The 26,430-nt window shown below is 45.1% G+C and overlaps 1 protein-coding gene across 1 annotated transcript; it reads left to right on the top strand.

Moving 5' to 3' along the window:
* The first annotated feature begins 301 nt into the window (after positions 1-301).
* RIN1 (P-loop containing nucleoside triphosphate hydrolases superfamily protein) lies at positions 302-26,126 on the top strand. The gene is made up of 12 exons (XM_087377335.1): positions 302-726; positions 1,927-2,115; positions 7,506-7,637; positions 7,744-7,893; positions 8,019-8,174; positions 9,571-9,705; positions 24,353-24,418; positions 24,648-24,754; positions 24,917-25,016; positions 25,122-25,213; positions 25,419-25,488; positions 25,626-26,126. Exons 1-12 carry the CDS (start codon positions 646-648, stop codon positions 25,716-25,718), a joined length of 1,371 nt encoding a protein of 456 aa, XP_087233461.1. The 5' UTR covers positions 302-645; the 3' UTR covers positions 25,719-26,126.
* Positions 26,127-26,430: the final 304 nt, after the last annotated feature.

Consider the following 26,430-nt stretch of genomic DNA (forward strand, 5'->3'; position numbering starts at 1 on the left):
AGGGCAGACGAGCAACGTCGTACGTGGGCCGTTGGATTAAAAGATGGATCTTATGGCTCATGAATTGCGCCTTTCCATGACCGTAGGATTGATAGCAAGATCTAACGGTGTAAAAATTTGGGTGTTTTGTGGACGTCAGATGTATGTTAAAAAAGGCCGCCAATGGCCGTCAGAGTATTCATTAGCCGGTTAAAAGTGACCTGGTAGGTGGATTCTGCCGGGTGTGAAGATTAAAGTTGGGATTCCCATTCATAAATCCAACGGCGAGGATCAACTTTCCGAGACCCGAGCCATTGAGAGGTTGGTCATGTCCCATCCTTAAATAAAAACTCACCTCCTATTCACTCGGTGGAATTTTGAATTGTGTTTCCATACAAAGGTAGGTTTAGTTTCCACATACTTGTTGTCTTGCAAGGTATGTAACTAACCAACAACAAGAAAGAGGAGCTGCCAAGAAGGAGCTACACTCTATTGCTTTTGTCTACGAATCATCCCAGCGAGCCACGACACAAAGAAGATTCTGGGTTTTGATCCGAAGCTACCCAAATCGAGAAATCACACGTTGATCGTGATATATATTCATAGCTTCCTCTACGCCATCCGATATCAATAACGTTGTAAGCTCAGTTGGTTGAAGCACCAGGCATGAGGATCGAGGAGGTCCAATCCACCACCAAAAAACAACGCGTCGCGGCTCATACGCACATCAAGGGCCTGGGCTTAAAGGTATTTTGGAACGGCTTTTTTAGAGCGCCGTTTTGTCTGTACGAGCGGTACGTATAGTTGGGTGTTTTGCCTGCTTCCTGCTGCAGCAAAGATTCAACATTTTGCCCCAATGAATCAAACCTTTTAACAGAGGTGTGCTATCTAGCTTACTTTGATTCATCGCAAGCTACGTACAGCATATTTACAAGAAAGGAAAAAACGTTAAGACTGTCGTGAGTGATGAAGACACATTTCTAATAATGCTTATATAGCCTTTGTCCTCCGTTCCTTTCCGGGTGGGTTCTGACATTTTTGAAACCACTCTTAGTCTCTCTATTATCAGCAAGCTATGTGACATAATCAGAGAAATGTACAATCTCGTCTTCTAAAAAGAACTCATAGGAATCCTTGGGGGGAATAGCCGTTGTGGACTCTTCACCCCTGGAGTGTGACCTCAAATTATGACAACTGTCCTCGCTGCTGCTGCAGTTTTTTTCTGCTGTGTTTCTTTTCTGTTACATCTGGTGTAGCGAGATTACAGATATACGGTTGCTCAGGGCTTATAAACTTTTGAAAATGGAACCAGACTACAACTCTCTTGAACTTACCTGGATTTGCAACTCTATACAGGGGGAAAAAACATATTGAATGTTATATGATTTGAAAGTTGTTCAGTCTATGTCCATGAAAGATATGGGACAGCCCGAAACACAACCATCCTTCGCTTGTTATAGCTCTAGTAGCTGCTCCAAAACATTAGAATTTAGTCCATTGCCAATTATTTACTGTTTTGTGATCATTGTCTAGTGATGATGTGACACCACAGCTTTTTTTTCTTTGGAGGAGTGTTGACTAAGCCTAGATTAGACAAAATACAGGTTTCTGTTTTCTTTATAAAATGATGAAGCAGGCATAGGTTTCTTCTGTTGAGAGGTTTTTGTTAGCAGCTCTTCCCTCAGGCTTCCAGCTACTATTATGTTTTCCTTTCCTGTTAAGACCTTCAAGTATTGTTGCTTCCAACTTTAAAAGCCATCTTTTGATTGAAATATGTTTGTTTCACGGCTGGGGTAGTGAAATGAGAGAAAGTATTGTGGACAAACACAGACAATTTAGCACAGTCAAAGCCATGCAGTATTATAAATAATGTCATGTTCATAACAAAAACTGATTTTTGGGCTACATAGCATGCATAGTTCCTCATCTGTTGTTCCCGTTTACTAGGAGGATGGAATGGCTCTGGGAATGGGCTCTGGTTTTGTTGGTCAAGAGCAGGCCCGAGAAGCAGCTGGGCTGGTTGTTGACATGATCCGGCAAAAAAAGATGGCTGGTCGTGCACTGCTTCTAGCAGGTGCTCCTGGTACTGGGAAGACTGCTCTCGCGTTGGGAATCTCCCAAGAGCTTGGAAGCAAGGTATGACTGACTTTCTGTTTAAATGGATGCTTGTTGAAGCTTGCAGGGCGTTAGCCCAAAATTCATAAAATTGGGTTTGATGAACCTGTTTGTGTTTCCTTTTGTTAATTTCTGTCGGGCTTTTAGATACATTTTGTGTGTAGATGTTTATTCAAAGCTTTTAGACCTGGTAGCTTTTGTTTAGCTCATAAGCGGCGAAATCGCTCGTCTGCACATTTCATGGTTAATATTTGGTGGCCTAGATCTGGTTTGTTTTGCTCTACCTGTTTATTGAGCTTTGATATTCATTTTCAAGATGTTTCTCTTACCATCACAAAATTTGAGTGTGTCTTATCCCATTAAAGTAGAGATGACAGCAAGAGACTGTAAATTAAGGCCTCCCATGAGTTTTTTTCTTTCCCATGGATTGTGTATCACTGTATCAAGAGCTTCAAATAACACAAATGCAGGTGTTATTATGCCAAAATATGTCTTTATTTATTTGTTCGCAGAAACTCAGTTCCAAGAGCTTTGATACCCTTCTATATGTGAAAAATGTGTAAAAAGGGAATTAAAAAAACTCCTCCTGTTGAACCCACATGAACGTTAGAGAGGTGGTAGCACAAGGTAGGGACCTGAGAAGGTCCTTTTGAAAAGAAAGATGGATAGATTGGTTGGGAGGTAGATAGATTCTATGTATGTATGTATAGACAGATAGATAGATAGAATAATGCTAGCCTCCAGTTTCTGATCATACACATTTGTAAGCCAGCCCTCAGCATGAGGCACTTTCATCTGCATCAGCGCATACTGATTATAGTGATGTACAGCCAAATGTATGTATGGATAGATAGAGAGATAGTATGTATGATATGATATGAAATGATATTAGTATGTTATTTCGCAACCACTTATAGCCAATGACAGCCATACATCACACTGATATGTAGCGATGAGCATGTACACACTACAACTGCATCTGTCGTAGGGGAATGCAACCACAATTATTTATAAGCACCTTGGTATTCCCCGACTGCCTAAGGCATCAGCTTATGCATCTGCTGTTACATGTGGTTTTAAGGCATTATGCCGGGATGTACTTTTGTTCTTGAGGCAGGGGGAGACTTTATTGAATGTCCACTGAACGCTTTCCTCGGAAGTCTCAATGTAGTTGCTTGGTGAGGACCCAATTCCAGCTTGCCATGGACAAGGGATTGATGGTCCCATATGCCGTGCACCCTATTTGATAAGTGTTCCATTTCCCCTTTGCTTTGGCTTCCATTACCTTCGTCATGTGTTCCCTCTTTTGTTCTACTTGCATGCACATGAGGTCCTCATTTATGAAGATGCTCTTCTTTTTTTAGCACAATTTGATGAGCATTTGCATCTCTGAACTTGACAATAAGAAACTTCTCTCCTAATCTCACCTTTTCCACCGACCATGCCTTCTCACTGTGTGTTGGTGTCTAGATCTATGATTTTTGGGTCAAGGCTTTACCTTGTCTCGTCTTTCTCAAAGGTTTCTTGAATACTATCTCATGTTTGTATTTTCGGACGATCTCCACCTATGAAGATGTCTCTATGTGCATCTTGTGATTGGGTGGGATCTCTTTGGAGCTGTTGGCACTTGAGTGAAGGGAGGGGGGGCGGGGGACAAGGGAGGTGCATCGTGGTGGGGGGGAGTATCCCATGTGGACTGAGCGTGAGAAACACTCAAATGGGGGGGCTCACAGAGCTCATGAGAGAGAGAGAGAGAGAGAGAGAGAGAGAGAGAATATGATTGTATTAAAGTCCGCGTGAGACACTACAAGATCTATGGGACTAGAACCCACTGTCATAATGATAGTGGCTCTTTTACATCCGAGTGATACATTTTTAGGGGGACAATTGGAGAGTGTTTGCATTAGGTGTGCTCGAGTTCGATGGTGGGAACGCGATGGAACGAGGTGGTGCCAGTGGGTGCTACCAAGGATGGACCTGTGTACTAGGATGGTTTGCTTATGCTGGACCAGACCTGGAGAAGCAGGAGCCATGGGTTGAAAGATCAGGAATCGACATTGACATTGAATTATTCCAAAGGGCTTCGACTTGGGAGCTAATGGAGCATCTTCATCGATGAGTTTTGTGCTAAGGATGGGTTTAGACCACCCGCTCGCCCATGGAGGCAGGAATAGAATTGGAGGATGGCTGGACACATCTTTTGTGCCAATGTCCAGGCCTGTCCCTCCTCTTTGGCCAACTAGGATGGCAGCCCTTCACACCGCCTTTTGGAAGATGGCCGGCAGGTGGTGTGAACTTAGCCTAAGATGTGTACAGTGTCGGTGAGAGGGGGTGTTGGAATAGTCACCTCCCCACTTGTAAGCCCCCATATGAGAGTTTGGGGGAGGTGGACTTAGGGCAGCCACATCGCCACCAGGATTTGATCCCCAAAAGAAAAAACACGAATTATGCGCTGTCAGAGGAGGAAAAGGGACAAAAGGACGTAAAAGGAGGACCCGCATCGTTCTTAAAAGCCGACTTGAAAAAGTCAGCAAAACCAAAGGCCTCATAGCAAAGAGAGGAAGCCACAAGCCTCTGGAACCTATACCAAAAGTTCCAAAAAAGAGAGAACCCACAGCCATCCAAGAAGCACTAGCTGTGGGGCTGCAACAGCTCCGGTGGCTTTTTAAAGCTGTCCTTTCATGGAGCTTCGAATAGTTAGCTCTAAGGGGCTGCCCGGGCCTGAAAAGCATACCACTGTACAACCTTAAAGTCCTCGAACAGACCTATGCTGGTACGGCACCTTCCAGAAGCTGGGCGGGCTGTCAAAGAGCCCCAAAGAGGCACTCTAGCCACTGCTCACAGATCCAAAGGCACCCACGATCCTGGGAAACAAGGCTCGCTCCATGAAACAATAAGCTGTGTGAGCAGCCAGTCCCATGGGCAGAAGACAGAGCAACTGGGAGCTCGAGAAGATGATGGAGGCTCCTGCAACACCTGAATGGTGGAAGGGCTGTAGGCGACCTCTACACAACCAGTTGCAAGCAGCTTCCAGCACTCCAACACGCCTCAGTGCTGCAGAACAGTGGCAGTTGGAGGACAGCCTCCAGCGCTGATGGCGTAGCACCAAAAACCCAGAAGGGTAGAGAAAGGCGGGATGAAGCAGGGGAGATGGCGCATGAAGCGGGGGAGATGGCGCGATGGTGCAGAAGGTAGTTGAGGAGGAGAGGAGGAGGAAACAAAGAGGGAAGAGGGAGAGCGGCCAGGGTGATGACCAAATCTGCAAATGTCAACTAAAAAAATAACAGCGCAAAGGGCTGTTTAAACACTGAGCAGAAGTACAAAAGGCTGTCCCCCAAATACTGTCAATAAGCTGTCCTGCAAAAATCTGTCCAAGAGAGGACTGGCCTGCAAAAGTGACCAGCCCAAATCAAAGGACAAACGCCTTCAAATCTGTCCAATGCAAATTGAGCTGAATCTGTCCACAAATAGTGACTGAATGTTTTGTAAAGCAATCCCTGGGGCAAGAGTGGTAAATGGATGGCAAGGGATACAAAAGCCCTAAATTTTTAAGGATAAATTATCCAAATCAAAGGGCAAATGCAAGAAGATCTCAAATTGATCCATACCAAGCAAATATCATTACAATTGACACCAAATCTGGCAAAAGCCCCAAATTCTAAGGCGGCTAATATGCCAAAAAGAGAGCAAATGGTGCAGTCCACTCTTGAGCAGCCAACTCATTGCATTGTACCCTTGAGGTTTTGACATTTGTAGGGTGCTTTCTTTTTGGGGAATTTTCATTTACAATGGCCAACCATGAGTGATTTGGAATTTGCCGCTGAGGACAGACTTGATGATACCAACTATCCCATGTGGTTGTCCTTGGTGCGCCACCTAGGAATTTTTGTAGCACTAGTATTTGTTGCACTATGCGTGAGTGTCGATTAACATAAGGTGATTAAGGTCGATTGACATGAGTGTCGAGTGTTGATTAATGTATTTGAGGGCGGTGGCGGAACGTGCTGGCCGATTCATGATGCTGATTCGAGAAAGTTCGTGACTGCCCCGAGCGAGTATATATGAAGGGGAGGGAGGGGGCTGAGGTAGAGCAAACAAAGGGAGGGGAGGAAAGCCTGAGAGGAGGGGGAAGAGCATGGAAGGGAGAGAGGCAGGGTAAGGGCAGCATACAGAGGCAAGATGAGGGCAGGGAGCAGAGGGTGAGGCAAAGTCAGTGAGGCTAAATTAGAAATTAGGGAGGTGATAAGACCTTAGGTTAATTGGGCTAATAGAGACGAACAGGGATGCACGATGCTTGTCTTCGTAGGTGTATTTTATGTTGAAGAAACTTTGGGCAAACAGGCAAGGGTAGCGACATTGGGGGGGATGGCGACAGGATAGATGTTGGGCAAACAGGCAAGGGTAGCGACTTTGGGGGAGATGGAGATAGATAGATAGATAGATGGATGGATAGATCGACATATGGATGGATGGATGGATGGATAGATGGATGGAGAACCAACAGGACCTATAGGACAAAGGTGAAGCCATGGAAAAATCCATTCATGATATTATTAATGTCCATTGGCGAACCAATAGGATCTATAGGACAAAGGTGAGTCCATGAGAAAACTACATGTTGCAGCTCTAAAAATAGAGGCGGTTAACAACAATAGTTCATGTGTTGCTTGCAACATCTGTGCTCAGTCCAAGACTTTACTGCGATGTGCCAATACCTCTTCAATGTAAACTTCTATCCTCTTCAATGGCTGGTTGAAGAGGATGTGCAACTTCATGTGTGTGGACATCTTTGTTTCATATATCTCCGTGATGTGCCGATAGGCTCGAGAGCTGAGGCGTTTGTGACATTCGTCCTCTATGTCCTGTGACGGGAATAAGCTGCAAATCACGGAACGTAAGCTGCAAACCCTGTTCTTCATATCGTATTTCTCCGTGATGTGCTGATAGGATCAACAGCTGAGGAGTGTGTGGCATTTGTCCTCTATGTCCCGTGATGGGCATGAAGTGCAAATCACGGGATATAAGCTGCAAACCCTGTCCTCTCATGGCACATTTTTCCGCAACCAGTCTCTACTTGGAGTTTGAGGGAGCTGGTTCATAGCTGGCATACTAGTATATTCTGTGTCCCCCATAGAGCAGCATGGGATTCATTTCTCTTTTGTAGAAGGTCATCTTCTCTTTTGGCTCCTGCCATAGTTTGCCTATGATTTTTTCAGTTACCAGTTCTCTGATGTCAATGTTGGTGTCCATAAGTTCTCATGCATTGATCACCCAACATCCCAACCACTCTATCCTGTATTTGTGTGTGTGTGTGTGTGTGTGTGTGTGTGAGAGAGAGAGAGAGAGAGAGAGAGAGAGAGAGAGAGAGAGAATGTTGTCTGGTTCTCATTTTGATTTGTTGTCATTTATAGGTACCTTTTTGTCCCATGGTCGGTTCAGAAGTTTATTCATCAGAGGTTAAAAAAACAGAAGTTCTAATGGAGAACTTCCGCCGTGCCATTGGACTCCGTATCAAAGAAAATAAAGAAGTGTACGAGGGTGAGGTAAGTCTCCTCATGCTTGTCTTTTTTCTTTGTGTTTTGACCTAACACGGTGTCAATAGTCTGAAGGTTGGATAAACAAAAGATGGCCATGAATTTTTGCTTGTAGGTTACAGAACTGACACCAGAGGAGACCGAGAGCACTACAGGTGGATATGGGAAAAGTATCAGCCATGTGATTATTGGACTTAAGACTGTAAAGGGTACCAAGCAGTTGAAACTTGATCCGACTATCTATGATGCTTTGATAAAAGAGAAGGTTTATACATCTCTTGCTATAAATTTATGCCAGCTTGATTTAATATTTGGGTTTCTTGTATTGAATATATATTTTAATGCAAACGAAATTTTCTTTACTTGATAGTCTTGGATTCCTTTTTGCAGGTGACAGTGGGGGATGTTATATACGTAGAGGCCAACAGTGGTGCAGTCAAGAGAGTTGGTCGAAGTGATGCTTTTGCCACTGAGTTTGATCTTGAGGCAGAAGAATATGTTCCTCTTCCAAAAGGGGACGTGCATAAGAAAAAAGAGATTGTGCAGGTTTTTAGAAAACCTAAATTTTTTCATGAAAGCAATTTTACCTTAGCACATTTTCAGAGTAATATGACTCTTGTTGGTGAGTTGGCTTTGTTTAATAATATGGCTTAGAGTTTCTTATCCATTTGAGATGGGAGGGCAGGTTAGAGGGCCCAATTAGTATAAGCAGGATATCTTGCTGTAGCTGTTGTTCATTGAACTGTGTTTAACTGAAGCAATACGAGTGAGAGAAAGAGAAAGAAAGAAATGTTTGCGGAAGTAAAAAAAAACCTACAAGACCAAAATAATCTGAAATCGACATGAGGTACACCCACCGTGGGGTGAAATAGAGGTGCCTCTCACACCTCCAAGAAACTATTGATGAAATGAAATGAGAAACAAAATGAAGCAAAAGAGACTCCATGCGTTAGGAGTAGATCCTGTCATGTCATGTCCTGTGTCGATATGAGTATTCTACTTCCTGATGCTTCCGCCACTGGGAAACACAGTCCAAACATAATGAGCCAAACCAAATGCAGATCAGCAGGTGACTCACCTCCTAGCCACCCCCGAGCACGTGGGCTAGAGATCCCACTTTGGCCACTCTGATTTAGGAGAGCATCCTGCTTTCCAAAAAGCGTCCTAGCTAACTGTAGCCAACTGGTCCTTTGCTAAGCTCTCTAGCCCAACTTTAGCCTGCTTCTCTTAATCCCAAGGTCTCCTAACCCAAGTCCACTATTCTGAGGATGAGCATCCAAGTATATAGCATTCTGCCCCTCTTTTAAGCGTTTACTCTTAAACGAAATTGGGTAAGTTCTTTTGCAAACTAAGAATCGACTCCCAAAGTGAGATCTATCCTTCTAGTTAACTTTGAACTCTGGAATTAACTTATTCTTGAGTTTCCTTTCCCTGAAATCCTCTTTCAGGTTCATGTGGAACATAGGTCAAATCCTCAATTTCTATAAGTTCTTGGGGTGAGACAAGACTATCTCCAGCCCCCATTGCCTCTTTCAGTCTATTGACGTGAAAGATTAGGTGAACTTTTATATGCGGAGACAATTCTAGTTTGTATGCAACCTTAAGATTAAGAAGGGTTCGTAGTACCTAGGAGATAACTTTTCTACCAATCTCGTCTGTAACGTCTCTTATATCCATTTACTCCTTATTTCATAGTATTTTAATTTTGCAATCACATACTTGTTGGAATACCTCAGCAGTTCTTAAAGGCTGATCCTAGTGGGAAATTTTCATATTTCTCCATAACTCTAATTTGTAAGATTGGAGATATTCTAGTCTTATGAAGGTAGACATATAGTTAAGTTTATGGTCTACGCTTTGCATTTTTTTGAAATGGACTTGTCCACTTTGTTTTGTGCTTAATTTAGTGATAGATCAATTAATTTGTATTTTTTTTTTCAAGGATGTTACTTTGCACGACCTGGATGCTGCAAATGCTCGGCCGCAGGGAGGACAAGATATCCTCTCGTTGATGGGCCAAATGATGAAGCCAAGGAAAACAGAAATCACTGAGAGGCTGCGGCAGGAAATAAATAAGGTTGTCTAATAGCCCTAAATGTTGTATATTATTTAACAACTGAGTATGGAATCAACAACAATGATAATTCAGAAAATAAGTAGATATAGAGTTCCATTTTGGTAATTGTTTTCTTGTGCTATTTATTGATCTGGACAAATAAAGAATTTGTATGTTAAAGCAAAGCCGTGCCTCGTACAGCTTATTTGCATGCTGAAACTTTTTGTTTTTTTCAGAAAGATGCTGATACAATTTTTGGTAATGTCTTGGTTGGAATTCGACACCAAAGCATAAAGAAGCTTCATATTTGGATAGCATATATGAAAGCACACATTGTGTGTGTGTGTGTGTGGAGAGAGAGAGAGAGAGAGAGAGAGAGAGAGAGAGAGAGAGCTTCATATTTGGATAGCATATATGAAAGCACACATTGTGTGTGTGTGTGTAGAGAGAGAGAGAGAGAGAGAGAGAGAGAGAGAGAGAGAGAGGGAGACTTTGTTAACATCTAGGAAAGACCAAAGGGTCTATGAGACTGAAAAGAAACCATAAGGGTGGGGCCACTAAAATGGGCACCCTTACCCAAGGCTGATGCCTATGACGAGAAATAAAAGTAGTTCAATGTGATATCACTGCGAGAGAAATCTACAAAGGGGGAGCAAACACCAAAGAGAATCCCTGGTTGTCTCTGTCTATGTGACCAACACGACTGGACAGCTAAGGAGAGAAGAGAGGAGCTCGTCTGACAATGGCTCCGGATCTGGCAAGGGCTGGCATCGAGAGAGAAAATCAGTGATAGAACGCTGCTGTCGCTCGGCCCATCTCTCCTCCTCTCTCCGTGAGGTGGCCTGCTGTCTGACAAGTGCTATCATGACTCCAGTGGTCTGTCTCCCCATGTCGAAAAGAGAGGATATGTCTGTGGGCCTCATGTGATTGTCCACTCGGGGTCGGATCTGGTGAGGGGTATCCTCTGGCTCTCTCCTGCATTTGATCCCCTGATGTCTCTAGCTCGTGTCACCGGAGAAAAAATCCATGATGGTGCTCTGACTGGGCTCAGCCTCATGTGTTCTCCTTTGTGCTCATATTAGCTGATCTGGCAGATCTATGTTACATCCAGGAGCTGATGTACCATGGTTAGGTTAGGTCATGAGTGATGGCCTTGTTGTGGGTGTGCCCGCCCCTTGTGAGGGTAGTGTAGAGTAGGCCCAGGGCACATCTGCCTGTGTGGTGGCCCCAATTGGGGGTTGTCAATACGGCTTCATGCGGATATGCCAGGTGCAGCTATTTGGGGCCCTTGCAGGCCTACATGCTGTTGCGTGGCAGCCCATGTGGAGGCGCATTGTGCTGGCCAGTGTGGGGGGCCTGCATGGCCACCCTTTGGTGCTGCAGCCCCACCCCTAGCAGGCTTTATATGAGCAGAGGAACAGGTCGGCCACCTAGGCTGCTGGTCGGCCTATAGGCAGGGGGCTCAGCCCCTTATATGTCTGCGTGGCAGCCCTTAAAATGGCAGAGGGAAGTTGGCCTGTTTGAGGCAGGGGTTCATCCCCTTGTAGGGCAGCCCCCGTATGCAGTAGGGGGGTCCGCCCACATAGGCCTGCTGGTTGGCAGCCGAGTTGGGGGGGGGGGGGGGGTGGAGTGCCAATTTGTAGGCCTCCTCCCTCACTTGTTTGTACATCTCAGTGGAGCATCACTTGTATCTTTTAGTGGAGGTTGTTCAGGGGGTTTTGCCTGAGATCCCTTGCAGTCTCTTCTCTCCTTTCAATTCAGTTTGTGTGTGGTTTGCTCTTGCTCTCTCTCTCTCTCTCCCCTTTTCTATTCAGTTTCCATTGCACTTCTCACATGGGTGTTGAGATGGATCCTCAACACCTTCCCTCAAGATCAATATCATGAAGTAGGCCTTTTCTCAAGATGCTGATTATGAGGAATCGAAGCAGGATTGAGCAATGGAATGTTCTTCCTTTGAGTCAAACCAAGAGCTTGTCGGTCTTTCTCAAAAAGTTCTTTCCCAAGTGGTTTGATAAAGATATCTGCAATATTCTCTTTGTTGTCACAATGTTGCAGTGTGATGTCCCCAAGTAACACTCTTTCTCTGATGAGGTGTTCTTTGACATCAATGTGCTTTGTCTTGGAGTAATATACTGGATTCTTGGCTAATGCTTGAGCCGATTGATTATCACAGTATATTGTTTTTGGCTTTGATTCATCAAAGTAGTGTGTTTCTGATAATATTGTTCTCAGCCATATAGCCTCACATGCACCTGTTGTGAGATATTTTGCTTTTGTTGAAGCCAAAGAAAAAGTTGGCTATTTGTTTGACAACGATGATATAGCACCTCGACCAAGGAAAAATGCGTATCCTTGTGTGGATCTCCTAGTCTCATGATCTCCTGCATAGTCATTGTCACAGTATCCATGCAACCTTGGATGACTTCCTCTGTATTCTATTCCAAACTGTCTTGTACCTCCGCTGTATCTCAAGATTCTCTTGGCTGCATTCCAGTGAGACTGTCTTATATTTGCCATAAACTGTGTAAGTGAACTTGCTGCATAACAATATCTGGCCTTGTTATAGTCAGATATATAAGACATCCGATGAGCTGGCGATAGTACTTGTCATTGACTGTAGGAATTTTTGGATCTTTAGTAAGTTTTAAACTCTGTTCCATGGGAGTGGTTGCAATCTTGCAATCTACCATATAATATGCGGAGATGCCCAATGCGTGGCTTGTATCTAATGAATGCCTCATCGGAAGATGCTTCTCATTGAGCATTGCTCTAGCACTGTCTGCTAAAGTCTGAGTCTTCCTTTCAGCTTTTGCATTTTGCTGAGTATCTGCACATTTGAATTGTTAGCGTTCTTCTTTGACTGCTTTTCCTACTAGCTGATATTGTCACGGGGACGTGATGGCGAAGTGATTAAACTAACCGCCACTGAATTTGGCCTAGGGGTGCTAGGCTAGGGGCATTAATTAATGTCCAAAGGGTACCTATGATTAAATGTGCAGCAAGTGTAACTCCTAGTGCTATTAGCTTGGTCCTATTCATTAGGGTCATTGGTTTTGTTCACTAGGGTCATGTTTTAAAAAGTGACCCATCAGAGGTCCTATTTACTAGGGTCACTGGTTCTATACACTAGGGTCATGACTTAAATAGTGACCCCCTAGGGGCATTAATTTCCCACGTCCAATTTGCCATGTGTCCTGAGTGTGTTCATGCTTGGTTGGTATGCTTGACTTGTGGCGCTTGTGTCCCCCATCTGGAAGCACCTGGAAGGTCTTGGAGCCCTACCCTATCCTACCCTGTTGTTTTGGGTCTTCATCCCTACCAAGGGAGTCTTTTGGAGAGAGTGGTAGATTTTTGCAGCTCTCCCTTTGCTGGCTGAAGACGTTTTTGAAGATTTCTCTACGATAGATCTTCTCCCGTCGGTGTTTCTTGCTGCTGGCATGCTCCTTGGGCCTAGGCGTCCCCATTCTGGGCCTTTTTCTGATGCTTTTCTCGACTTTCTTCACGACAAAATGCTTCCTTTTCATTGTCTGAGGCCATATTGCTAGACGCATCTCTCCTGGCTCGTGCCTGGTGCTGTGCGCACTGAATTCTGAGGTGTCTATGGTCTGAAATCCTCCGTTTGGTGGACGATTTCATGGCGGTTTGGTTGCTGATTGCTGGACGAATTTCCTTGTGACTCTCTTTGGTGCTGGAAGGCAGTTAGGGACAGCCCCCTCCTACCAAAGTTTGCTAGCTGCTGGTCTACCATCTTTAGGGGCTGTTTTGAGCTGAAAGAGGCTCCATCTGCTGGCCGAACTCTTATCTTCTTCTACTCTTGCTGAGTTTTGGAAGGTTGGATGCCCTGCCATTGGCCCGGAAGAGGATTGGGGCACTGGTTGTGATACTCTCTTCTTGGGGAAGCAGTGGCAAGCCTTGGTCTCAGTGATGGCCTTGATTTGTGTGGATGCTTTGCTTGGTATGATGTTGGGCTATTCCGCTTGTGATATGCTTGGCTACTACCACTTTTGGGGCAGCCAGCTCCACAAGTACATAACCCTGCTAGCGTAGTTGCATTGGGTGCAGACCCAAGCGTACAGCCAGATGTTATGGCCGTGATGCAAACTCAAATGGCTTTCGTGTTACAAGTTTTAACTCAGCTCAGCCACTACCAGAGCCACGGACACTTGTGGTACAGCCACTTGCAGTGCCACCAAGGCAAGGACCAAATGGGAATGAGCATTGCAGCAATGCTCAAAATATGCAGCAAGGGCAGCAAGCCCAACCACATCATGTGGTTCAGCCAACTCACTTTGGTGGAGGATCTATATTCCAGGCCACGACCACACAGCCAGCCCTAAATCCTATGTATACAGCCTGGAATGCAGGGAGGCAGTCCCATGGCGTCTCACAATCAAGCAATACCACCTGTGCCACCAAATCTTGCTGTGGGGAGTGCTATACAAGCTCCAGCAGGACCCCAAGGACAGCAGCCTCCTTATTTGCAGCCCCCTGGCTATGATCATATGGAACCCATGCTTAAGATGAAGGATTACAAGGAGGGAGGGGCAGTACTGAAATTTGAGACCTTCAATGGACATGCAGATAGGATGAAGGCTCTTACCTTTTTGCAGCAGTTTGACTTGGCTTATGCTGGAGGCTATTACACAGAGGCAGCCACATTCCTCAAAGGTAATGTGATGTAGTGGTGGTCTAACCTTCTTCTTCAGAGGCAGACACCTGCTACATGGGTTGATTTCAAGCAAGTTTTCTCAGCCACACGGCTTACCACTACATTTGAAGTGGATGTCATGACTCAATGGCATAATTTGAAGGCCAGGGAATGCAAGAACTCCTACAGAACAGTCCGCTTTTCAGAGCAGGTCGAAAAGTATTGTTGTGGTCTTCCTAAAGAGTTGAGGGACTATTGCACAAAGACACACATTTCCAGCATGTCACAGTTGATAGAGAATGCAAACACAGCCTACTCACTCATGTAGGCCAAAGCCTCAGGTTTTAAAAGCAACTTTAAAGAGGAGCACAAGAAACCACAGCAGGCTGGAAAAGTACCTTTCAAATCAAAATTTGTGGCAGGCCAAAGAAGAAAACAGCAGCCCTCTTCCCTCACCTTTGACGAGAGGAATAAGTTGTTTGCTGAAGGAAAGTGTTTCCTCTGCAAAGAGACTGGTCATAGGGCAGCAGACTATCCTAACAAGAAGAGAAAAGAACCTGCAGCAACTCGGGCTGAGTCTAATTAGGGCACAAGAGAGGACCCCAGGGGCAAGAAATCCAAGCCAACTGCTGGCCACATTCCTGATATCATTGGGGATGAGCATGACAAGAAGAAGACAGAGATGTGCAGAGCATGGGGCAAGCTACAGGATCAGCATGGTTTGTACTTCTTTGACTTAGCAGCCAAAGCAAATTTCATAACTCCTGAACTTGCAGCTCAGCTGGGTCTTCGAGCAGAGGAGAATTGGCCCTCTTTGTGAGGCCAATTTGGCTAATTTGGAGCTCAGTACCCCTGTCACCCCTATCATTGGGAAATTGCGGATTCACATTCAGGGCTATGTGGATTTTTATGTGATGCCTTTACTTGAGTGATGTTTTGCTGGGAATGCCTTCGATGTACCGTGTTCATGCTATCATTGATACGCACTTATAGGGGTAAAACCCAAGTCATCGATGTAAAAATGAAAGGGGAATTAGTCCCAGTTGTATTTGCTTCGACGATTTCCTCCATAATGAAAAAGCATCTTTCAGTGTACTTGATATTTGTAAAAGAAAAGGAACAAATAGAGGATGAATCTAATCTCTCCAAGCTGGAAAAACAGCAAACTGAGTTTTTAGTTCAGTTTCAAGATTGTTTCCGAGATGATCGTCCAAAGGAGTTACCTCTTGAAAGGCCAGAAGATCATACCATTGACATTATTCTAGGCAGCTCTCCACCGAACCGACCACCATACAGAGTTGATGCGGCACAACAGGAGGACATCTTGAGCCAGGTGAATGAATTGCTATAGAAGGGGCTGATTCAGCCAAGCTCTTCTCCATATTGTTCTCCCGTCCTACTAGTGCAGAAGAAGGATGGATCTTGGAGAATGTGTATTGACTACAGGGCTCTGAATAAAATCTCTATCAAGAATGGATTCCCCATCCCACGCATTGATGATATTCTGGATCGATTAGAGGGATCAGCCATCTTCAGTCGCATTGACTTGAAGAGTGGTTACCATCACATATGAATCAGGCCCGAACATGTACACAAGACTGATTTCAGGACTACTTTTGGGCTTTATGAGTTTCTTGTCATGCCATTTGGTCTGACTAATGCTCTTGCTACCTTCAACCGCATGATGGATCGGATTTTCAGAGAGCATAGAAAGTTTGTGGGAACATTCTTTGATGATATTATTGTGCACTCGAAGGATGAAGAGGAGCATAGGCAACATTTGTCAGTTGTATTTGCAGAGCTCAGGAGACACAAGCTGTTGGTCAACACTAAAAAGAGTGAGTTCTTCATGCCAGAGATCCATTTCTTGGGACACATCATCTCAAGGGATGGAGTAAGAATGGACCTTGCCAAGATAGAGGCAATCAAGAATTGGTCTCCATTGAGGAATCTACATGAAGTCCGTAGCTTTCTTGGTCTTTGTTCATATTACAGGCGGTTCATACGCCATTTTGTTGAGATAGCTTCACCTTTACATGCTTTATAGAAGAAGGTAGTGCCTTTCCATTAGGGGAAGAAGAAATTGCAGCATTCAATGAGCTGAAGGAAAAATTATGCTGTGATCTTGTTATCATTTTGCTAGACTTGCGAAAGCCTTTTGTTCTTCAATGCGATGCAAGCGGCAAGAGTGTTGGTGGAGTTCTTATGCAGGAAGGCAGAGTGGTTGCATATGAGAGCAGACTGCTTTGAGATGCTGAACACAACATGAATGTGTATGAGCAAGAATTGGTAGCTGTAATACATGCTCTTACTGTGTGGAAGCACTATCTATTAGGTGCTGATTTTTATGTGCAAGCTGATTACCAATCGCTGCGGTACTCATTGAATTGAAGGTGGTTAGGTTTCAGGAAATGTGATGATGTGAAACCACGTGTGAGCATAGGGACTAACTCTGAGTAGAAACTATTTGGGAATTTTTGGGCATGGCTTCAATCGGCTGCTTTTGAGTTCTCTCCTCTAAGGATGATCTAATCTACTCTAATGTAGATCTAGACCAACCGTCGAGCGACGAAAAGCAAAAAATAATTAATTTTTCTTTTGTTTGTTTTAGGTGCTGGGCCAGATGCATCGATGTTGAGGCTTATGTGTGTGCAAGAAGTGGATTTGATGCCTAGGCTAGAAAGTGTGATACATGCGCCAAAATATGCATGTGATATGATGAGCGTGTAGAGCACAAAAAATCGAGCGTATTTCCTTTTTAGAGCGTCCTCAAAATTTTTCCTGGATCAAGAGAAATGGCTTGATCTAGGTGGAGGGGCAAAAAAGAAGAAAATGATGATGGGACATTGTGATGTGGCAACTGTGTTCACATGGAAAGAATGTGGCTGGCAAGGGGTGTGTCTATGGAGCATTGTGTGTGATGATGTGGCAGGTTTGTGCACATGCAAGGTGCCAAGTGTGTCTGTGGAGGGCAAATTGTGCTTGCCAAGGGACTTGTGCCACGTGGTAGTGCCTACATGACAGATGACGTGGCACTTGTTGAGGTGGCAGTGCGAGGCCACGTGTCAACTTGACAACATGGCAATGTATCGATGCCTATTGATGTGGCAGTTGATTGTGCAGGCTGACATGGTTGAGACACATGTCAAATAAGCTGATGTGGCAGATGTTGCGGAAGTGTCAGATAAGGCTGACGTGGTCACGTGGCCTTCTACCACGTGTCAGCTTCTTGACCAAGTCCCTTGGGTGAGGTTAAGGAATTGCCACATGTTAACCTTGAGTGACGACACTTTGGTGATAAGATCACGAGAATCAAGAAAGATGCGACATAATTTTAGGAAGATTTCGTCATCCGTCGATGTCACCTTGGAACGTTGCTTGTCGTATTGTCGACTCATCATTGATGGAGTCGCCCCGATCGAAGGTGGTGTTGTGGTGTTGCGTGTAGCCGTTGAGGTCGGTTGTTGAAGCTTGAGGAGTCAGTTGTGTGAGGAGCTGGTTTGGAGGTCGTCCGTAGGTTGGGCCGTTTAGAAGCGTGCCTTGGTCTTTGGCGTTTGTTGCTTTGTTTGTAGATTACCTTGCAATAGTCGCCTTTCTATGTTCGTTGGTTTGTGGGCTGAGCAGCTGTGGATGTCATTGCTCACTGGCTATGGGAGACCGCAATGAAGGCGCTTTGGAGGAGTAGATGGCATAGGAGTTGCGGTTGATAGCCGTGTATGGTCGTTGAGATCGGCTTGTGATCGATGGACGTGCTTTTGTTGTGGGCACCCGTGTGCTTAGTCGTTGAAGAAGCTCTGGAAGATGCTTCGTGAGCTGGCGTTGTGGCATTTCTTTGGCTAGCACTGTTGTGTTAGAAATGACCCAACAGAGGGTACGCACAGCGGAAGATTGATAGAATAGCCCAGGAGCTCACACAGTGTGGTGTGGGGTGTGGAATCACAAACTTCTTAACTTATGTGCATAAAATAGATGTGCAGACTCATCAATAGACAATGAACCAGCAAGATAGAGAAACCACCAAAATAATATATTTCCGTCCAAAGCTATGGACACAATACAAAAGAGATAGATCCATAGTCCCACCAATGGTGTGGTCCTTTGATCTTACCACAAGGTCCTTCTCCTATTTGCCAGTTATCTCTAGACTCGAGCCCGCGTGCTCCACCTTGAGCGTAAGTAGACTTTCCGTCTAGATCCCTTCCACATTGCTGTCTTTGCACCAGCCTAGGTAGGCAGCACTCTGAGCTAGGTCTGCAGCTCTACAGCCCACTTGTCTCCTTTTGGATAAAGGCCCACAGGTGGCTGATCTGCTGCTCCTTCTGCTCCCTGAACAGCTGCTCCAAATGATGATGAAATGAGGGCTGGAGGCCCTCCTTTTATAGGCCCCAAGGGGCCCTGAAATGGACCGACCTGGTAGGGCCGACCGCTAGGTCTGTTTGGGCCTTCCAGACTGGCCGACCTGGTCTGTCACAAACCAACTTGGGTGGCTGGTCCAACCAGCCCTATAAAACGGCCTTTAGCAGCCCCTTTTGGGCTGCTGCCTTTTCCCCTTCCTGCGCCTATCGCAGGCCTGTTTGCAGGCCTTATGCCTGCCCATGCCGTACAGGTCCGCGCCTTGTTCAAGACCTGCTGCAGGTAATAACCCTGTGCACAAGCCTGCCCAAACAGGTCGCCATGCTGTGCCTCCCATTGCAGGTCCATGGCCTGCCCTTTGTCTTGACAGCTGCCCACATGGCAGCTCATGTGCTGCCCATGTGACAGCCCCAATCTCTCCAGGTCTACCTCCCCCATGCTCTCCTCATATGGAGGCTTACAGATGGGGAGGTGACCATTCCAACACCCCCTCTCATCGACACATCTGGGCCCGATGCCAACACGTCGATGACGATGCTCCAATAACTCCCTGGTCGTAGTAGTCCTCTGGAACTTTTTGATGTCGAAATATTTTCTTGGCTTTTCATCCAGTGGCTCTTGCTCCACCAGGTCTGGTTCCGCTTCCGCACACCATCTTGGTACACAGGTCCATCTTTGGTAGCACCTCCTGGCACCACCTCCTTCAGTCACGTTCCCGCCTTCGAACTCGAGCAATCCAGCCGTCACGATCTTCCAGTTGTCCCCCTCATAATGAGTGAATAATTTGGAGTCTTCCAGCCACCATGCTCTTAGGGTCTGTTTCAACCCGTCCTTCCTTTGGCAAGGTCTGCAACCAATGAATATTTCCAGATAACTTGGACCATGAACTCTCGCTAAGTTCTCAAGCAGGTACTCTTCTGGCTTCAGTACTCTTTGTCCATCACCTTCAAGCAATCTGCGTCCGAGATTTGAAGAAGCACCAATACTTCCCCTTCTGCCTTCGAAGAAGGCCAATTCCTTCCAATCTCGTATCACGTGAGACAAATGAAGAGCAGAGTCTCTCCACAGCATGCTATAAAGACTCAAATGCAAAATATCAAGTACATACCAGATTGTTGTACTGCATGTGTGTTTGCCCTGAAAGCAAACCCTGTACCTCATTGAGGCACCCACCAAGAGCCCGTGTTATCTTGTACTATCCCCTTCTGAAGTACAACATCTATTTGACCATGAGACCCCAGGCTCCTCCATGGAATCCACCCTCGTGTCAGTGTCGACAGCGACACACGTGGAAGGTACCAAGCGCTCCATGCTGTCCTCCTCGTCGACCCACATCTCTATGTCAATCATCCTCACTGTGATTTCTTGGTCAACATATGTGACCTCGGTAACACTCGGTGATGTCACCAGGAACAACTCTTTGATTACCACATTTGCTTTGGCCTCTCCCTCTGAATCTGAGTCGGACTCCTTTTTGTTTTTCTGATCTTTTTCTTTCTCTAGTCCTTTTCAAAATGTCCTGGCGTATCACAGTAGAAGCACTTCTTCTTCTGCTTCCTCTTCGAAGTCTTCTCGTCGTTAGAGTCGTCTTTCTTGGACTTGCCACCGTTAGGCTTGCCCTTTCCTTTGCCAGCGTAATCCTTCGCCAGCATCGCCTTGTCGTCTTTGTCCTCATTGTAGAGCTTCTCCCGAGCTTCCTCCTGTAGCAGTAATGGACCCAACTCCTCAAACGTCAGAGGTTTGGTCCTCTGTCCTACTGTCACAGTCGTAACAAAGCTCTTGAAACTCCGAGGTAGTCTCCTCAGTACCATCAAAGCCAAATGGCATGAGTTTGTCTTCTGACCAACTGCCGCCAGTTGATCCCTCACCACCTTGACCTTCGTCAAGTGGCTATGTACCGTATCTCCTTCTTCCATATCAAGGTTGTAGAGTTGATGTTGAAGAAGCAAAATCCGGGAGGTGTTGTCCGTCTCGTATAGATCCTTCAGAGTGACCCACGCCTCTACTAACATCTTGGCCATCTGGATATGCAAGAACAGAGTCCGCCGTAGTCCCTATGATTGATGCCAGGGCATGGGCATCTCTGTCTTCCCAAGCTTCAAGCTCCTCTCTGTCTACTGCCATGACTATCTCCCCTTGCATGTCCACCATGTCTTCTGGCTTCGCCTCCACTCCCGTGGTCAGCTTCCACAACTTTCGAGCCACTAAATGCTGCCCAAACAGGTCGCCATACTGCGCCTCCCATTGCAGGTCCATGGCCTGCCCTTTGTCTTGACAGCTGCCCACATGGCAGCTCATGTGCTGCCCGTGTGACAGCCCCAATCTCTCCAGGTCTACCTCCCCCATGCTCTCCTCATATGGGGGCTTACAAATGGGGAGGTGACCATTCCAACATGTTGTTCGGTCGTTTGGGGAAGCACTCGCTCGTTTAGCTGTGCTGAAGTCTGCTGCATCGAACTTCCGCCTTGTAGTAGTTGTCGCCATTGCCTCCTTGTTTGTGTTGTTGCGCTACTGGAGCTGCATGCTGGTCATGTGTCGAGTCGCTGTGGCTCCCTTGAGGCTTTACATTGTTGTAGATAGAGCTCTAGCCGATGAAGCGTGTGCAGCTTTGGAAGGCCGTTGAGGTTTGCTGGCCTTGATTGTAGTTGGTCGTTGCACATGCGCCTTGGAGCTTAAGGTCATAGTAGAAGTCAATGGAGGCTAGCAAGTCTCTCGGAGAGAGGGCACAGCTAGAGAGCACACCACAGATGACTAACTATACACTAGATTTAGTTGAAAGTAAAGAATATATAGAAACCCCTTTAGGGTTAGGATTAGGGTTTCCAACCCTCTCCTTTTTAGCACTTACTTATGATAACACATGATGTTGAGATGGATCCTCAACATATGGAACTGCACGGATGCCTGTGTCAGCAATACGGACACTTGCAAGTTGAACGAGGGCCGGGAAGAGGTCCACACAGATGCAGACGTGCAGCAGAAGGCACCTTAGTCGCAGCAAGATTTGGGGCTATATGGGCCTGAGGGTTAGGGCTGGACAGTCTTGGGCCAGCCAGCCCTCAGATTGTGTGCCCTCACCAAGGGATTTTGGGGATTAGGAAACTCAGGTGGGGGAGGGGGCTGATTGGGTCGGCCCATTTCCCCCCTACCAGTTGGCTGTCTTCCCCTATATACGGAGGCTATTTGGGCCTCACTTGGAGCAGCAAACAACAAGCAGCAAGGAGCAGCAGATCAGCCACTTTTGGGCTTGCATCCAAGAGGAGAAAAGTGTGTTGGAGGGCTGCAGACTAAGCTTGGAGAAGCTGCCCACCTAGGCATTAGGAAAAAGCGGAGCTCATTTTGGGGACCTGTAAGAAATTCATGATTTTCTAAATTTCTTGGCTCAAAATTAAGAGTTTCTAGAGTGAGAAGCTATTTGGGCCTCACTTGTCTTCCCCTATATACGGAGGCTATTTGGGCCTCGCTTGGAGCAGCAAACAACAAGCAGCAAGGAGCAGCAGATCAGCCACTTTTGGGCTTGCATCCAAGAGGAGAAAAGTGTGTTGGAGGGCTGCAGACTAAGCTTGGAGAAGCTGCCCACCTAGGCATTAGGAAAAAGCGGAGCTCATTTTGGGGCCCTGTAAGAAATTCATGATTTTCTAAATTTCTTGGCTCAAAATTAAGAGTTTCTAGAGTGAGAAGCACTAATGTATATGGTCGAGCATTTAGTTGGAGACATAAATCGCGAAATAGATAAACTAACATTTTGAAATTCCCACCCTAGCGTTTTTTAGTGTGTCATAAATGCTATATCCAAGGACCCAAATGGATTTCTACTATTTTGTTGTGAAATTTGGTGGTTTTGGCATCACCATTGTGTCTGGAGCAGGCGAAATCCCCCAAAACAACTTTTGAATCACTAAATTTGGCTTCCCAGAGAGGTCAAAACAACCAGAATAGGCACTTGACAGGAATTCGGTTAAGAAGGCGATTTGGGCACTTGGCCCCAGGCCCAAATCACTTTCTAAAGCGAATTCCTGTCAGGCGCTTGTTTTGGTCATTTTGACCTCTTTGGTAAGACATTTATGACACACTAAAAAATGCTGGAGCGGGAACTTCAAAATGTCAGTTTATCTGTTTCAGGATTTGGTATAGCATTTATGACACTAGAAAACAAGAGCGGGAACTTCAAAATGTCAGTGTGTCGAGCATCTCTAGAGAGAGAGAGTCTATTTTTTTGAGTAAAGAAAAGCATTTCCAATGTAACGTTGGCCTCTCTCATTGGAGGATCTTTATTTTTTGTCTAACCTAAAAGGCCCCAAAATGAGCTCAGTTTTTTCCTAATGCTGACTACCCGGGCAGTAAGGTGGAGGGATCACTAGACGGAGAGTCTACATAAGCTCAGGAGGAGCACGTGGGCTCAGGGGTCTAGAGGTGCCAAGCAGATAGTAGGAGAGCTTTTGGTAAGATCAGAGGACCACAACTCTGTATCTCTTTTATATCCTCTGGTTTTGGATGGAAATATGTCATTGTGGATTTTTCTTGGAGCATTGCCTATTTATTGGCTTGCACACACGCTTATGGTTGTGAAATACAGATAAGTAAAGAAGTTTTGATTCCGTAGTTAAACACTCCTGCATGTAATTCCTGGGACACTATCAGTCTGCCGCTGCGGGATACCCTCTGCAGGGATTCCTTTGTAACATGTTCCACTAGTTGGGAATTGCGGCAAGCATCACCAGTTAGGGAGGAAAGCACAGAGCAAAGGGTATGTAGACTTTGCAAACTACACGGGAGGTGGAGATGGAGGAGAACTTCATGCGTAGGTGCCTGATATGTTATAAGATACGTAGGTGATATCACGACCTCTTTCAAGAATGAGCTTGGTTTAGGAGTAGTGACACAGATAATACGTCTTGCTCCTCCCGATCAAATGTATGTCGGCCTATACTTGACAGAGATGTGGAGACACAAAGAGAACCTACTGAGACAGATGGATGGAAGAGTAAAATAAAAATATCGAGCAAAACACAAAAATATACATAAACCCAAGCACCAATCTGTATTACATCAAGTAAAGGGGCCTTGGCCTGTTACAACAGCCTCAGTTGTGCAAGGATGGTGCTCGTTCGTGCAACAACTAGTGCGGGTGCTCGCCTCGATCTAAGATGCAGACCTCTCTGAGAGCAACAAGACTCAACTCGCAACAACTGAGCAAAAGAGCGAGTGACAATGTTCTCCCATTCTACGGGACTCACCACATATATCTCCCATCTGACTTGGCGGTTTGGTGAACCGGCCTCCTAAGATTCTTGCAGTTTCAGTTCTAGTTTTGATTTTGATGTTAATTTTCTTGCTAACACTCAGTATATGGAAAGTGTCTTAGTGCACCCTTGCACTACACCAGCCCATGATGGAAAGGTCTTGGTGCACCCTTGCACTTGCATATGGAATACAAGGTGTGCAGGGCCTTTGGAAGACGATAATGTGCTCTCTCTTGTGTCTACAACCCCCAATCCCCCCCCCCCCCCCCCAAAACACCACTCACTTTTTTTTTTGGTGAAATCCATCTATGTTTATATTACAAGAAGCAGGCCCAAAAGAAGGGACATGCAATTACAATATCAAAAGATTTCAGTGTAAGACAAGTAACACACACACATGATAAAAATCAAGTGGTTTTTGCAGGTAGTTAACAGATATATCAATCAAGGGGTGGCAGAGTTAGTACCGGGGGTCCTTTTTATTGATGAGGTATTCTGGTTTTGGACAAAAGCTTTTACAACTTGCTGTTTTCTTATTGTGTAGCGGTTGTGAAATTGACACTGGGTACATGCCAGCAATGTCCTGTCATCTTTCCTGATCTTTACCTAACCTTGGTTTTGCAAATGCTGCATAATTAGTGTTCCGCAAGTTTTTTATTACATACATATGTCATGGATGCAAGTATACATTAAACTTTGTGCTTTCTAATCTTGACTAGGTGCATATGCTGGATATGGAGTGTTTTACTTACTTGCATCGTGCACTTGAAAGCTCATTGGCACCTATTGTTATTTTTGCAACTAATCGTGGGATCTGTAATATAAGGTGAGCAGGAGGGGTTTCACTTAACCACTGCTAATAATGGGGCTCTTTAGAGCCTTTTGCTTTATTCTTTTGAAATTTTAGGATTTGTTTGATGCATTTGGGCAGACTGACAGTTTCAAATGTAGAAGACGTTGTCTTTGTTCTAACTGATCATGTGCGCAGAGGAACGGACGTAGCAAGCCCGCATGGCATTCCTATCGATTTTTTAGACCGTGTTGTCATCATTCGCACTCTTCCATACATGTTTGCTGAGATAGTTCAGGTAACAAGGTTAAAATACTACTCATGATGGGAAATGGTGATTGAGCAACTGAACATGTGCAGTCCCTGAACTTTAGGTGAGCTGTTCGGCCTTTTGTCTTTGCAGATTCTGGCCATTCGCGCACAGGTGGAAGGTTTGCTGGTAGATAAAGACAGTCTTGCTTATCTTGGAGAAATTGGAGAGCGCACATCCCTAAGGCACTTTCACTATTGAGCTTATTGCCTTGCAATCCTCCTTTTCCAATTACTGGATACTGAATGCCAAAAATGCTAATCTGGCTATTCTGTAATGACAAAAGTGTTGCTATGTTTGTATCATTATTATTGTTACTAGGTAATAGTCTGTTATTATTGTTACTGGGTAAGAGGCTGATGATTGGGCTGGTCGTGTATATGACGGCAGGCATGCAGTTCAGCTTCTTACACCTGCGAGTATTGTGGCCCGTACAAATGGTAGGGACGAGATCACCAAGGTAAGTTTTATGTTCACATTTGTCTCACTGTTTTTTATTAGGCATTATTTGTGCTGCTCGATGGCAGAAACCTGAGATTGGAGGATCTGACCATATTGTAACAAATGAGATGCTGTGGAATGGTTTGCAAATTGCAGGGTGATTTGGAGGCCATCACGGACATATTTTTAGATGCTAGAGCATCTGCCAGACTGCTTCAAGAACAGTCGGAAAAGTATGTGTCTCAATGACCTATTATTGGTGATTTGGAAGCCATCACAGACATATTTAGATGCTGGAGCATCTGCCAAACTACATCCGGAAACAGTCTGCAAAAGTATGGGTCTCAATGACCTATGAGCGTTTGGTTTGCGAAGTATATTAGAGGTTTTAGATCTTCCAGAGCTTTCTCATGTCACCAGTTCTCCATATACGAATATCACAACTAAGGAGATGCACTTTATTGTCTGAAGAGGACTTCATGACGTTGGAGCATTTAGAATGTTTCCAGAGGTTTTGCGGCATATTTATATTTTATTGAAGATATATTAGTGTATTAAATGCTCTTACAAATGAAATTGAAATAGTTGATTTTGGAGAAAGTTTGTTTGATTGAGATCATGAAGATCTCATGATGTCTGTTGTAAATTTTGTTTAGTGATTTACCAACAATTTTCACGTCCAGCTGTTACTATCTCATTGTATAAGAAATCTTAAAAATTTCATAATTTCCTTCATTTTGTATTGATGCTGTAGTGTGGACCATCTCGGCAAAGTGTTCTTGTGATCGTAGAACAAGTTGGTTTTGTTTTTGATAGAACAAGTTGGTTTTGTCCTTGAAGTAAAACTCATCTCAAGCCTAGGGAGGTGATTTTTTGCTGTCAGGTGCTAACTGTTCAGGGAATTCAGACCATTTCAGCAGTCAAGCAAAGGAGGCACATATAATGCCACACTAGATGATGG

The sequence above is a fragment of the Dipteris shenzhenensis genome, chromosome 7 (genome assembly GCF_047967505.1).
Source record: "Dipteris shenzhenensis isolate YYH24624 ecotype China chromosome 7, Dip_SZ_1.0, whole genome shotgun sequence".
In the NCBI taxonomy this organism is placed as follows: domain Eukaryota; kingdom Viridiplantae; phylum Streptophyta; class Polypodiopsida; order Gleicheniales; family Dipteridaceae; genus Dipteris; species Dipteris shenzhenensis.